A 13382-nucleotide genomic window follows, 5' to 3' on the forward strand; every position below is an offset into this window, starting at 1 on the left:
AGCATAACATATATATATTCTTCGTTAAAATTAGTTTCTGAATCTGAATAGTTTATAATTAGTTAATTAGCTGAAGCGCCCTTCGTTTTTGGGTCTAGTTAAAAAAGTAAAATACTTCAATGAACTTGCGAAAATCATCTAGATTTTACTAATACAAAGAAAAAATCGGCCGAAATTTGAACTTTGTATCAAATATTTTGTCTTCGTTCCTAAAACGTGTCTTCTTTTATAATATTTTTTCATAAGATATTACTTTTGTAATTTTATCGTTAGTATACTAACATAATTGCTAATTGTTTTAATTCTAATTAAATGCTTCTTTTTTTTACAGCTTGGTCTCATTTTGGAGCCTCTTCTGGCCTCCTACACGTCGACCGTGTCCAGCGCCAGTTTGGACGAACTGCGTCGCACCGCTTTCCTCTGGGTCGATCAGCACTGCTCTCTGATTGATTTGCGACCCGGTATGTACAGAAACATGAGTCGTTTGTCGATCTGCAACTTACACTGGATTATTTATTTTCAGCTGTTACGAACAAATTAAAGTACCTATCCATGCACACGGATATCGTCTCGGAGCCACCGAGCACCTTGCAAGAGGAGGTGGCCAAAGCTGTACAGAACACAAACGGTCAGCATCCCAATTTGCATGGGTCCTAACCTTTTTTGCTGATCGTGATATGAATTTATTTCAACAATTTTAAAGATAAAGCCATAGCTTCAATTTGTCAAAAATTTGGCCAATGTCAAACCGTTTGCCTTGCTGCTTCTGACTTGAGTTCAGTGGTAAATTAATTGTACAAATTTAATTTTATACATGCAACATATGCAATTGTATATTGCTTAAACGCCGACAACCGTTAGCAGCTCCCGCTGCAGTTGAAGTAATGCACTGCAGCATATAGTGCCTACAATTTATGACTTAAGTGTAAAATAAACAAACGATTTTACAATCTTTTCTTATATTTTGTCTTGCTTATTTATGGATGCAAAGGGATCAATATTAATTAAAAGCTGAAGGAACCTTATCATCAAAGTTAATGACTCTGTGGTATAACTAAACTAGATTTCAATCATACCGCTCAAAAATATATCTCTTGGTATGCCTTACCCACATTGATCATTAAGATCAGACAATACATATAAACAGAATTTATTCAACATATGTACACATATTCCATTCTGTTAATCACGAAAAAAATCTAGTAGTAGTAGTAGTAGTAGTAGTTTTCATAGCTTATAACTGCAATAATAACGTATTGGACGTGACATATTTGCCTGGTGTGATTGACTCTTAAAGAAAGAGAGCGAAAAAGAGAGCTTACAATATTTGAGTGCGAATAAGCGACAGTGGTCAACTTTAAAATACCCTACACGCAAATCACTTATATTTACATTCTTAAATGTCAGTATTGAATAACATTCTGTTTGTTTTATCAGTAAATAGAGGAAGTGGTATTTATACTAATAAATTATTTAAGCATTTTGGAAAAACATAATTTCTTTAAAGAACTTTTTTTTATAATACAGTAAATATTTTCTTCCGAAATCTCAATTCATTTTTAAACAAATTAAACAATATTTTATTTTATATACAAAAAGCTTCTGCGGTTATCATTTAATTTTTGTGTTTCGCAGAGAATTTAATCTTCTTAAGTTATCTTAAGCATATATACCTCATCTCCTCATTTGCTTTTCTACGGGGTATAAGTCTTATACAATAAACACGGCTGCCACACTTAGCGATTTTACGCCAAAACTGGCTCTTTTTTCCCAGTTGGCGCAATGGCACTTTTTTATTGGAATTGGCTCTTTGTTGGTTTATTTAATGAAGAGTTTCTTGAAAACTATTAAGAATGTAATTTAGATCTTATTTTTTTTGCTCCCAACAATATTAATGTATTGTACCATTGTACTGAAATTCTCAATGTTAATGTTAGTTTAAAAAAATGTGCTTTTTGATATTAGTTTAATTTAAATATTTTATTTGTTAAAGAAATTTTTTATATACATGTGTTAAAAAAAATTCCGTTTTGCAATTAATTAGGTTGTTTTATAAGAATTGGGTAGCTTTTAAATAAAATTGGCTCTTTTTTAGTAAAACTGGCTCTTTTTAAACATTTTTTTGGCCCTTTTTTATTTTATTAAGTGGCAACCGTGACTATAAAATGTAACTGAACTGCCAGCTTATCTATAACTCGTGTTCATTAAAAAAGAGCATTCGCTTGCAATGAACTTTCCAGTAAATTGATGGCACTCAACGTAATCGGAACATGTTCATTGCCGGTTGCTTGATAATTGTGCTGCTCGCCTGGCTGTGGCAGCGATGGCACTTTGGCCACTGGCGGCGCCTGGGCGTGGCCAATATAGAGGGAACACCATTTGTGGGCAATGTGTGGCGACTTCTACGAGGATATTGCTGCTTTGGAGATCAGTTTCGGGAGCTGTACGAATGTAAAGCTGCCGAGGGCCAGGCCTATGTGGGAATACATGTGTTGCACAATCATGCGTTGCTACTGCGGGAACCTGCGCTGATCAAACGGATCCTAGTCGAAGACTTTGGGCAGTTCTCAAGCCGTTTTGAAACCACGGACGCCATTGGAGATACAATGGGAGCCCAGAATTTATTCTTTTCCAAGTACGAGCTTTGGCGCGAGACGCACAAAATATTTGCGCCCTTCTTTGCTGCTGGCAAAGTGCGAAACATGTTCGGATTGCTGCAGCAGATTGGCCAACAGTTGGAGCAGCACATGGCCTGCAAGTTGGCATCGTGCGGCAAGAACGTTAACTCCATGGAGTTGGAGGTTAAGCAACTGAGTGCATTATTCAGCACGGATATTATTGCTTCGCTGGCGTTTGGATTGGAGGCGAAGTGCCTGCAACAGCCGGATGCGGAGTTTCGTCGAATGTGTATTGAGGTCAATGAGCCGCGTCCCAAACGATTGTTACATCTCTTCACCATGTTCTTCTTTCCGAGATGCTCACGCCAGCTGCGAACTCATCTATACTCTGACGAGTACGAAAAATTCATGAGGGATTCAATGAATTGGGCCTTGGAACAGCGGGCAGCCAGTGGTGAGCAGCGCCACGATCTGATTGATATATTCCTGCAACTGCAGCGTACACAACCTCCGGAGAGTGTGGTACATCGTCGTGACTTCTTTGTAGCACAGGCAGCATTTCTGCTCTTGGCCGGCTTTGATACATCTTCCTCAACCATAACCTTTGCCCTGTACGAGTTGGCTAAGCAGCCGGACATTCAGCAGCGTTTAAGGCAGGAGCTAAAGAGCGCACTGGAGGGCAGTGAAGATGGTCAGTTGGGTTACGATACGCTTAGTGTACTGCCCTATCTGCGACAGGTGGTGGATGAGGTGCTGCGTCTGTATCCACCCACCTCCTTTCTGGATCGCTGCTGTAATGCAAAAGCTGGTTATGATCTATCCTCGTGGAGCAACGATACAGATCTTTGCCTTGAGCCTGGCACACCGGTTTATATCTCTGTGCTGGGACTGCATCGTGATGAGCAGGTAGGAGTGGCAAAGTTTAGCATCAATTTAGGCCAGGTATAACATTTTACTACCCTTGCAGTACTGGCCGGAACCGCATAAATTCGATCCGGAACGTTTCTCGCCGGAGCAACGTCTGCAGCATCGACCCATGACATATTTACCCTTTGGCGCAGGTCCACGCGGCTGCGTAGGTACTCTGCTAGGTCTAATGGAGATCAAGGTGCATTAAGAACTCAGGCGATGATTATCCTGCATTTAAATGGTTATGTTTTCCGGTTTACAGGTGGGTCTAGTGTACATACTCAAGAACTATCGTGTGGAAACTTGCGATAGAACCCTGCCCGAGATGAAATTCGACCCCAAGACCTTTGTGTTGACAGCTGCTGGAGGGACGTATCTAAGCTTTGTAAAAGACCAATTATGAATACAAATTTGAGCACAATTTATAGTTTTTGAATTTTCACTTTATTCATAATTGTTTCACATATTTAGGTTTTTTTTTGGTATTTTATTTTATTTTTTTTTTGTAATTTTCTTTTCTTAAGATCAGCTCAAAAATGTTCACAAGATTTGTCAGTTGAGTTAACCAAATACTGTTGGCAAAAAGTTGTCTTATCAGTTGTTTACTTAGCCGACTATTGTGTGCCTTAGTTTTATATGACAACTGTAAAAATGGCTTACCGCCATTCGATTAGATATTGAACTGTGCATTGTTGAAACGCAAATACTAATAAAAGAACTGTAAATTAATTCAATTTGGATTAAACTATGAACCTTGAAATCATTGTGTGGTCAGTCAAGCATTGCCAACAACATTTAGTTAGCTCAAACCTCTTGACAATCAACCATATGTAAATATTTGTATATATTAATGTTTTTATTATTATTATTTTTTATCATGTACAATTTAAAAAACTAGCTCTCGGGCTCTCTTAATTATCTTCACTTTTTACAAATTATCAAAAAATAACTAAAGAAACTTTACACATTCATCTTTAACGTAAAATAAGCTATAAACTAAGTAATTGCATTTCTTTTTGTATTTTTTTTTTAAATCTTTTTGCTTAAGACTTTGCTTTCATATTAACACAAAGATTATTGTTATCATTATTATAATATGTTTTTATACACACAAGCTTTTCGTGACAGCAATCAATTGAGTTTGAGGATTTGAATGATATACACAATCAGATTTCATATTTTAATGGTAACTATGCATTAAGAATCGAAAGTTACCAATATATTTAAATAAAATGCAAAACAACTATTATTTTGTGTTATAATTTGTGAATTTCTCAACGCTGCAACTAAATTGCCAAACTGTAAAAAATATTAATACATATTTCGCAGTGGCTTAATTCCACGAAGCAGAAATGATCAAATTGCTAAATAATTATTGCGGAAGGTTTCTACTACAATTATTGTGTGTGTGAAAAGCAAAGTTTGCATTTTAATTTGACGAGAAATTTCTTTTGATTATTTCGGAAGCAATAAAAAAAACATTTTAATGTGAATATGATTTTGTTATAACCTGTTTCGAAAACAGTATTATAGACGACAATTATTTATTATTAATTATTACTTCCGTTCTGTATATACATCTAAGGTGCAAACTTTTTAGTGTTTAATAAGTTTCAAACATCATTTTTGGTTTTCTCAAATATACAATAATTTTGTGTTATTTTTTGACCGACTTAGGAAGTATGTTGGACGCTCTTAAAATTGAAGCCATTGATAAGCAATATAAAACTAAATAAATAGTAATTGTAAATAAAAGTTTTACATGTTTAAATCGAACTTATTGTGTTTTATTAGTTAGACATTTAAATTGATTGATGACCAAACACTTCCTGAAATACGAGACGATCCGCATGGATTCCACATGAAATCCACTGTTAATAAACAGCGCGCATTATAAAACGGGTTCGCTGTTAGTTAACAGTTTTGCGGCACGACTTTTGCTACTAACATGACGCTTAACACACACATTATTAATATCTCATATCGGTATATAGTAGGCATATATATATATATTATATATAGCTAGTTAGATAAACATACGACGCCTTTACATTTATAATAGTGTACTTTCTTGACGATGACATACATACTTATGTATATATATATAGGTTATATATGTATATATACTCTCACTATTAGCTTGCAAATAATTATCATGTAAAATCATTAGATTTACATGTACTTGAAAAACTTTAGTTATCTTGTATGTGTTGTATTTTGTTGTGGTTGTTTTTTGTTAGTCTTCTAATACATTTTTACGAATCGACGCTACTATCTTCGATCCTGCATGACCACCTGCTTGAAGGCGCCCGCCCGCACACTGGACTTGACCTCGTGTCCACCCAGTGAGGCGGTGCCATCCCGTGCAATATACAGCTGCAGACCAGACGCTGCAAGAGACAGAGAAGAATGTTAATTAAGATGTATAAAATATACTTTCTCTCTCTACAGATACTTACTCTCTGCGGACTCAGCTAGCTGATCCAGCTTCGTGTCCTTCAAAATCTCATCGATTAGGGAGTTTGGATTGACGCGCGTCTCCTCAACTCGATCCGATACTCGTGGTCCATCGTCCAGGGCGCCCTTCTTGCGCTTCTCCCCGCTGCTTTTCGTGCGATCTAGAGATCCTGTTTCACTTATAACTAACGAACCGGAACTGGGATTCCTGTTGAATCAAAAGCAAAATTACAAATTTAATTATAAAATCAAATAAAATAATAATCAATATAGCAAAAAGTATATACGCGGTGCTCTTTCTGGTTGAGATAACCCATTTGGTTTAGTAGTTGTGATTAGCAATTTGGTACACAAAAAAAAAAAAGACGCAAATTCGGATATAAAAAAATTAAGGCAATCATTTCTCTGGCCATGCCATGCAAACATTTTGAGTGAAAAATGTTGAACAATGTTGTACACAAAGTGATTGGACGCGAACAAATGAACTACTTAATAATAAAACTAGTTGAATAAAGCTGTACACAAAAACAATTGGATAACCATTAAAATAAAATAATAAAATTAAATTTCTTATCATCATTAACTTAAACAGGAATTGGATTCAGTACAAATGATATTAATAATTTTGTATACAAAACTTAAAATATATAATTAACTTAATATAAATGATAATTATGCTTATTATTAGAGCTGGAAGTCAAGAATTAATTTTGAATATTTAACCAAAATTTTTCTGGTCTCTTAAGATGGCAAGGGAATGGTTGATGCTTGCGGACTTACGGATATAATAACGGAATAAGCATAAAAAATATTCTATTTATTTTGCAGCTTTAATATAGCATAAGAATGATAGTGTAATTCCTAAATCGAGCCTTATAATGTAACATATATTTTACTTTAAGTCCAAATTAGCAAAGCAATGGTTCACAATTTAACAAAAAAAAAAACAACTTTTTTTTCTGTATTTCTTATTTTTTAAAGCAATAAAAATAACAAATAATGAAATTTATTGTGTTTATAAACTGTAAAATAAAACATTTTCTATGCAGTCCGTCTGTATCTAATATAAAATATTATTTAAAATTTCCAGCTCTATTTGATAAAATTGATAAATGGTGTATTCAATACGGCTACGCCTCGAAGGGAATTTGAACAAACACAGCGACGACATAACTTATTAGCTAACGATATGGATTAAAAAACAGGCAACTAGCTAGAAAAAATGGTATTCGTTGTGACGGAAAGACAACAAGAAAACCCACATCATGGTGATGCTGGGCCGGCGTATGATCTGTGTGGTGGCCAGCGGTGATAATGTTGCACCAGAAATGGACATCGTTGTGGCCGAGGTCAAAGCCGATGCCTCCGCTGCAGCGGCCGAGGTGGAGAGTAATAACGATGCGGCCGATGGATTCGAGCGGATGCTGCACGCATCTGTTGGACTTGCCGCCAATGAGCTGAGTGCATCGCCGGACATGACATTGCCCAGCCTGGGACTGTTGCCATGTCCGTTGGGCGAACCCACCAACGTTTGCTGCGTCTGCGTGGGGCCATCGACCGCATCCTGACCAGAGTGTGGATTACATTGGAAGGTGATGAGAGCGCCGCTGCTGCTGCTGTTGCTGCCATTTGATGATGAGGCCGAGTGATTCGAATGAATGCTGGCCAAAGTGCCGCAGGGTGAGCAACTGGAGCCCATCACATAATAGGCGCCTCCTCCTGCACTAGATGTTGCTGTTGTTGCCGTTGCAGCTGATGTTGCTTGTTGCCGATTGCTGCTGTTGCAGTTGGCGCTGTTGTTGCAGTTGCCGCTGCTGCCGCCGCCGCTGTCGAAGAGTCGACGTGGCACGCCGCTGAAGCTTCTGATGTGTTGCGCGTTTCATTTAATTTTTGTATTAATTCATAGACACATTTACAGATCAAAGCGTTTTTTCAGATTATCGGAATATCGGAAGACAAAAGAAACGAAAAACAATTGCAAAATATGCACAATAATCATGATTAAATTATTATTCTTAAATAAATTACGATTCATTATCAAATAAGTATATATATATATATATATATATATATTTTTTATGTATATTTTATAATATTCTTATTTCCAATTCAAGCCTCACTACGGCAATAAATAAAAGAAGCAATTTAATTTTGATGTATGTTAAATTTAATACATTATTTATCTTAAGATTTGTGTTTTTGTTGTTTACGAAGATGTACGTGTTTGGGTATGTGTGAGTGTGTAAGGTGAATTTACGAGATTCTAAGAAATGTGGGAAATAATAATGTATAAATCACGAATTTAAAAAAACAGTTTATCAAAACTTATCTTTATTTAGGTAGTGAAATAATTCATTTCAAACACACAAAATTAATTCAGCTCAACTAACAAAATATGTATACTAAAATATTTTAATATTTTAATTTATAATTATTTAAACACAAAATTATGCTTCAATTGAGATTTAAATTCGTTATATTACTATTTTTTGGCGTTAACCCAATAATCTAAAGTCTGTCTTTCATAAATGTAAGAAGTACAATATGTGACTTTGTATTGTGGCCAAAACATTTAAGTGCTTTTTTTGTGCATTTTTTAATTAGTTGTTATTTAAGTAAAAAATTTTCGCCACAATTATATTTTTAAGAGTTTTCAATTGCAATTATATTTGTGACAAGTCTAAACTGATTTGACCCTGACCTGTGTCAGTTACACAGATTCCAATAGACAGCATTTAAATAATAAATAATGACAATTTATAGACCCTACTCTACTCCCCACTTCTTCTATGTACACTTTTCTCTTCTCCATGCAATATTAATCAAGCACCCGTACCAATAAATGAATTTGAGTAACCTCAGAGGCCACCAAACGCTGTCAAGTTCACAAAATGAATTTAAACAGCATATTTTGGGCCATTGCGCAGTTTTGACTTTGCTCTGAAGGCCAATTTTCCGGCAGTGGGCGACACATGGTCGAGAGATGTGCCTGGTCTGGGTCGTTTGGACACATATCCTTGGCCCAGTTGCAACCCATACTGACCTATGTAAAGGACACATGTCGTAGTTGATGGGAAAGAGGGGACTACAAACACTGATTCGATAGTTTTTCAATACACAGGAAAATTAAACGTAAATGAAAATTTTGATTGCATCAAAAATTCTGGAATATTTCTGCACAATTGTAAATAAATTTCCATCTGGATAAATTGGCAATAAACTATAGCAACAGTTTTGATAAGTATCCTTAGAAGTAGAAACTGTACAATACTTAAAGTTGTAGACACACCATCTCTGGGCACATACATAGTTAGTTAATAATAAATTAGCTTAGATCTAATTTAGGAGCCCTGCCGAATTGGATGTGCTCAGAGCCAAACCGGGATTATGATTAGTACAAAATTGGAACGAAACAAAGTAAAAGAACATTACCAGAAACTAACAACAATTATAATAATAATTATAACAAAAAATTGATCGGAAAAACAAAACAGGTGAGATGATGGTGGAAAAAGGGAGTGTGAGGCAGTATAAAATCATAACGATAACGATAACGAGAACAATATGAGATTGTTTGTTTTTGGCCAAGGCGCGCGACAAAAAAGCGAACGTGTGAATGAAAATAGAGCTTTGACGAGTAGCGATTAACGAGTAACGTTTAACGATTAACGAGTAACGACAAACTTTCTCTGAATTGAACTAGATTTTATATTTTGTTCTCATTTTTTATTTTTAGATAAACAAATGAAAAACGCGACGCACCTCATGAGCTCGTAGGCAGCATTTGTGGAATGTGGCCGGACCATGTAGGGCTCCTGTGAGACGGCCAGCGGTGTGGACGAGGTGGCGCCCTGGAGCATGGTGCGTCGATAAGCGCGTTCAAATGGCGTGCGTGACATAAAGGAGGCGGAATTGGTAAAGTTATCAGCGGGTGAATCGACCACATCATAGGTAAGCAAACGATTCACATAGCTGCTACCCAGAGCTGGCTTATCGGCTGACTGTATCAATCTATTGAAGCTGGGTCGTCGTTCCGACGTTGGCGTCAGGAAGGGATCCGCTTCGATGCGTTCGCTAAGGATATCGGGTATGGTGCCCATCGAGCGCATCTTCTGTATGGGATGCGATGGATGAGATGGCTGTGATGGCTGTGGACTCTCACCGTCCAGGCCAATGAACTTGGCATTGCCAACCTTAGCCTGATGATTCTGATTTGCCTGCGTATGTTTCACATACAGCTTGCCGGCGGAGCCGTTGGATGTCGTGGAGTTCTTTCGCAGTCCACTGTTATGCAGATGAAGATGAGTGTGATGCAGATGATTGGGCTGCTGGTAACGTAATCGCTCCTCCAGCGATTGCTCTTTCATGCGCTGGAATTCTTCTCGCACCACCTCCTCGGAGTAGTCGTCGAAACACAGATTGTTGAGTGACTTCATCTTGGGTATTTGTGCATGCTCCGCCAGCTGCTTCAGTCGACGGGGCGAGTTGCGATCAAGCTCCATAGAGGCCTTGTGAAATTCCATTTCAAGTATGGACAGATTCTCCATGGATTTGATTTTGGCCACTCGAGGCGTATGATAATTCTCCTCTAACCCTGAATCGTTATCACCAGAGTCCTCATTCGGGTACTCATCCGATTCACTCGTATCTCCACTATCATAATACTGTGTGGCATGTGACGGCGATCCGCGATACTTGCCACCTGGCTGTAGCAACAATGGCAGTGGCATCTCGGCCATCGGTGTGCGGAAATCCTCGAAGCCCGCCTGCTGATCGCTGGCATTCATTGTGGCATTGGGCGTCTGGTAGAGCATCTCCTCGCTCACATATTCGATGGTTGTGCTGAGGGTAACATTGACCTGCTGATGATGTTGTTGTTGGTTGGTCGCTGGACCAACTTGATGCTCCTGCACCAGGCCGAGGCCGAGGCCGACGCCCAATCCCAATCCCAGTCCCTGGGTCTGCTCCGTCTTGTGCTGATGCCGCAATGCTGGTATATTCAGTTTCATGGCATTTATAGCTCTCTGATTGAGTCTATTGAGTAGAGAAACGGATTTTCTAAAACGACTGAAGTTTTTTTTTTTTTTTGATGTCGACGTTCGTTGATTGATTGACATTTTTTTATTTGCATTTTTTTTTGAATTGGTTTAATTTTACATTGAGGTTAATAGGTTTTTAATTTAAAGTTGGTTAGTTGGCCATTTACCCGTGATAATTTTGTTTTATTTAAATTATTTACAGAACATATGTTGGTTATAAAAGAAGAAGAAACAAAAAGTGTTAAAACAAATTAGATAAAATGTGAACGTAAACGAAACATAAATATGAATTATACCATTAACTAATTTGGAAAAACGTAAAGCTACCCATAAGAATAAACCAGTTATGAATTGTTAAATAAAATGTAAATGTAAACTACCTCACAAAACTTCATATGATTAGTTCCAACGAAACCTTTTTTTAGTATATTTAAACAGAAAATATTACAATTCCGATTCTGTTAGGGATTGTGCTCTAAAAGTTAGTATTAAAAGCTATATATAAACTGTTCCTAAACAAAAGATGTTTTCCTTTTTTTTTTTAAATACGAATTCAAAAAATAAAGAAATGCGAAACAATTGATTAAGCTATTTTATAAAAATGCATTGATTCCTATTTGATCAAATGAATGAGTTTTTCTTTATAGCTTTCAGCAAGTGTATGCTCAAGCATGGTATTCGTCATTTAAAGCCCAGTTAAGAACTCAATGTAAATAATATGAAATAGACTTTTTTATTAGAATTGTAAAATTGTATTGTATCTTTGCACAAACAAATTATATCTGTCGATCTTGATCTGCATGTTATATGAGAAACCTATTTAACATATTTGGCTAGGATCAAAAATATATTAAAGTTGTAATATGAAAAGAAATCATTAGTACTATATACTTGTTGAGTTCTTTCTAGGCAATTATTTATTATTATTGCAAGTACATATACTACTACCACCGCAGAAAGTTATTCTTTTTGGATATATCTACTTTCATGTGCAATATAAAAATGCTAAAGGTTAAGAGCTGCGCATTCAGTTTGGCAAAACAAATGCGCGACCTTTAGGGGCCAACTGAGTCAGTTTTCGATGAAGTCATCGCTTGCAAATTTAAGCAAAAATAGAAAATATTTATACATGAAAATTTCCAACAAGAATGTTCATATATTGTTCCGCCCGACCAACCCACTTGTGCTAATGTTATCTATTGAAATGCATTCAAAATGAGAGAAGCAGATATCCATGTGGGAGTGTGTGTACTTTTGTCATCATTTGATCTTAAACTTGACAATGAAACAGTTTACTGCAATGCATGACATTCTTTGAAATGGTTAGAATAAAGACTAGTTAATGTATTACGTATAGGCTAAGACCAAATCTAAGCCTGATAACTTTTCAATAAATATAAAATAAACTACACAAAGCTTTTTATATTACCTTTAAAGAGCTCATTCTATAAAACTAACTTAGCTAAGCTAAATATACAAATAACTTGAGAAATTAATCAAATAAATTGGAATGTGTTGTGTTCGTGGGTGTGTGTTAACGGTTTGTTTAGTAAACATTTAAAGAAAATATGCTGTCATTTTGAGTGGTGTGTGTGTGTGTGTGTGTGTCTTTGTTGTGGTTAGACACGGCTTTTGTTAAGTTACGTTTTTATACGTAAATAGAAAACTTTAGCAAATATAGTGTAGAGCATAACATATGCATATAGAAATAGATATAGTTGTAGATATAGATTATGTATGTAAGTAATAGGTGGCGCGAATTGTGGGCAAATCAAAGTTGAAAGTTTAAGTTCAAATTCAGGCTTTTTACAGATTAGCTAATACGTAGTTATTGAAATGATTTTCGGCTTAATTGTTGTTGCTAGAAATTACTTACCTAGCATGTCCCGAGTCACCCTCAGAGCTCTGCCTCGAATGTTGACTGTGCGAAAAACTACTATAACCCGAACCTTTTGACATCTGTGCAAGAATTAGAAATAGTATGAGTATATCTTTGTATATTTATCAGTTGAATAGCTACAACGCTTACCTGACTAGTATTACTGGAATTTCTCGAATGACCCATTTCCATGAGCGCAGCTGTATTCACTACACCCACACCACCTACACCACTACCACCAGCATTGGAGAGACCCGTGGTACCATAGTTGTTGCTGCCAATAATGCCCAAGCCGGGCAGCGTCTGTGCGACAGTGACGGGTGTTGTGGCATTGGATGAAGCGATAACATGTTGTTGCAGATTGTCCGTAGTCAAGGTAACCGCCGACTCGGAGGATTCGGAGAGACCCGAGTCTGTGACAATTGCCGCTATCACTGCCTGTGCGTCGAGATCTGTTTAAGAAATAAATCTAGTTAATTG

The 13382-nt window shown here is 36.6% G+C and overlaps 3 protein-coding genes across 10 annotated transcripts in view; 2 read left to right on the plus strand and 1 right to left on the minus strand.

The window, feature by feature from the left end:
* Window positions 1-960, plus strand: part of LOC117779465 (protein WBSCR14 homolog) — a 32882-nt gene extending 31922 nt beyond the window's left edge. For both annotated transcript variants that reach the window (XM_034615671.1, XM_034615670.1), the window contains exons 11-12: window positions 332-461; window positions 524-960. In XM_034615671.1, coding sequence (XP_034471562.1) covers window positions 332-461; window positions 524-657 — 264 coding nt within the window. In that variant the 3' untranslated portion in view covers window positions 658-960. The remainder of the gene's footprint in view (window positions 1-331; window positions 462-523) is intronic.
* Window positions 961-2241: 1281 nt separating this feature from the next.
* Window positions 2242-3952, plus strand: LOC117781993 (probable cytochrome P450 6t1). The gene is made up of 3 exons (XM_034618898.1): window positions 2242-3524; window positions 3586-3726; window positions 3790-3952. Exons 1-3 carry the CDS (start codon window positions 2271-2273, stop codon window positions 3928-3930), a joined length of 1536 nt encoding a protein of 511 aa, XP_034474789.1. The 5' UTR covers window positions 2242-2270; the 3' UTR covers window positions 3931-3952.
* An 89-nt stretch (window positions 3953-4041) lies between these two features.
* The window catches only part of LOC117781991 (protein FAM102B), a 43305-nt gene continuing 33964 nt past the window's right edge, over window positions 4042-13382 (minus strand). For 4 of the 7 annotated variants that reach the window (XM_034618889.1, XM_034618891.1, XM_034618893.1 and 1 more), the window contains 5 exons: window positions 13053-13354; window positions 12900-12982; window positions 9747-11051; window positions 5987-6192; window positions 4042-5917 (listed from right to left, as the gene is read on the minus strand). In XM_034618889.1, the coding sequence (XP_034474780.1) occupies window positions 5799-5917; window positions 5987-6192; window positions 9747-11051; window positions 12900-12982; window positions 13053-13354 (2015 nt within the window). In that variant the 3' untranslated portion in view covers window positions 4042-5798. Of the gene's footprint in view, window positions 5918-5986; window positions 6193-7246; window positions 7847-9746; window positions 11052-12899; window positions 12983-13052; window positions 13355-13382 lie in introns of all 7 variants that reach the window. The other 3 variants (XM_034618897.1, XM_034618894.1, XM_034618895.1) reach the window with 3 other exon arrangements.

This window comes from Drosophila innubila (genome assembly GCF_004354385.1).
Source record: "Drosophila innubila isolate TH190305 chromosome 2L unlocalized genomic scaffold, UK_Dinn_1.0 4_B_2L, whole genome shotgun sequence".
Classification (NCBI taxonomy): domain Eukaryota; kingdom Metazoa; phylum Arthropoda; class Insecta; order Diptera; family Drosophilidae; genus Drosophila; species Drosophila innubila.

Coding starts and splice junctions, on each gene's coding strand:
- LOC117781993 (XM_034618898.1), top strand. CDS start 2,271: ATGTTCATTGCCGGTTGCTTGATAATTGTGCTGCTCGCCTGGCTGTGG. Junction 3,525..3,585: donor GACTGCATCGTGATGAGCAG/GTAGGAGTGGCA, acceptor CTACCCTTGCAG/TACTGGCCGGAACCGCATAA. Junction 3,727..3,789: donor TAGGTCTAATGGAGATCAAG/GTGCATTAAGAA, acceptor TCCGGTTTACAG/GTGGGTCTAGTGTACATACT.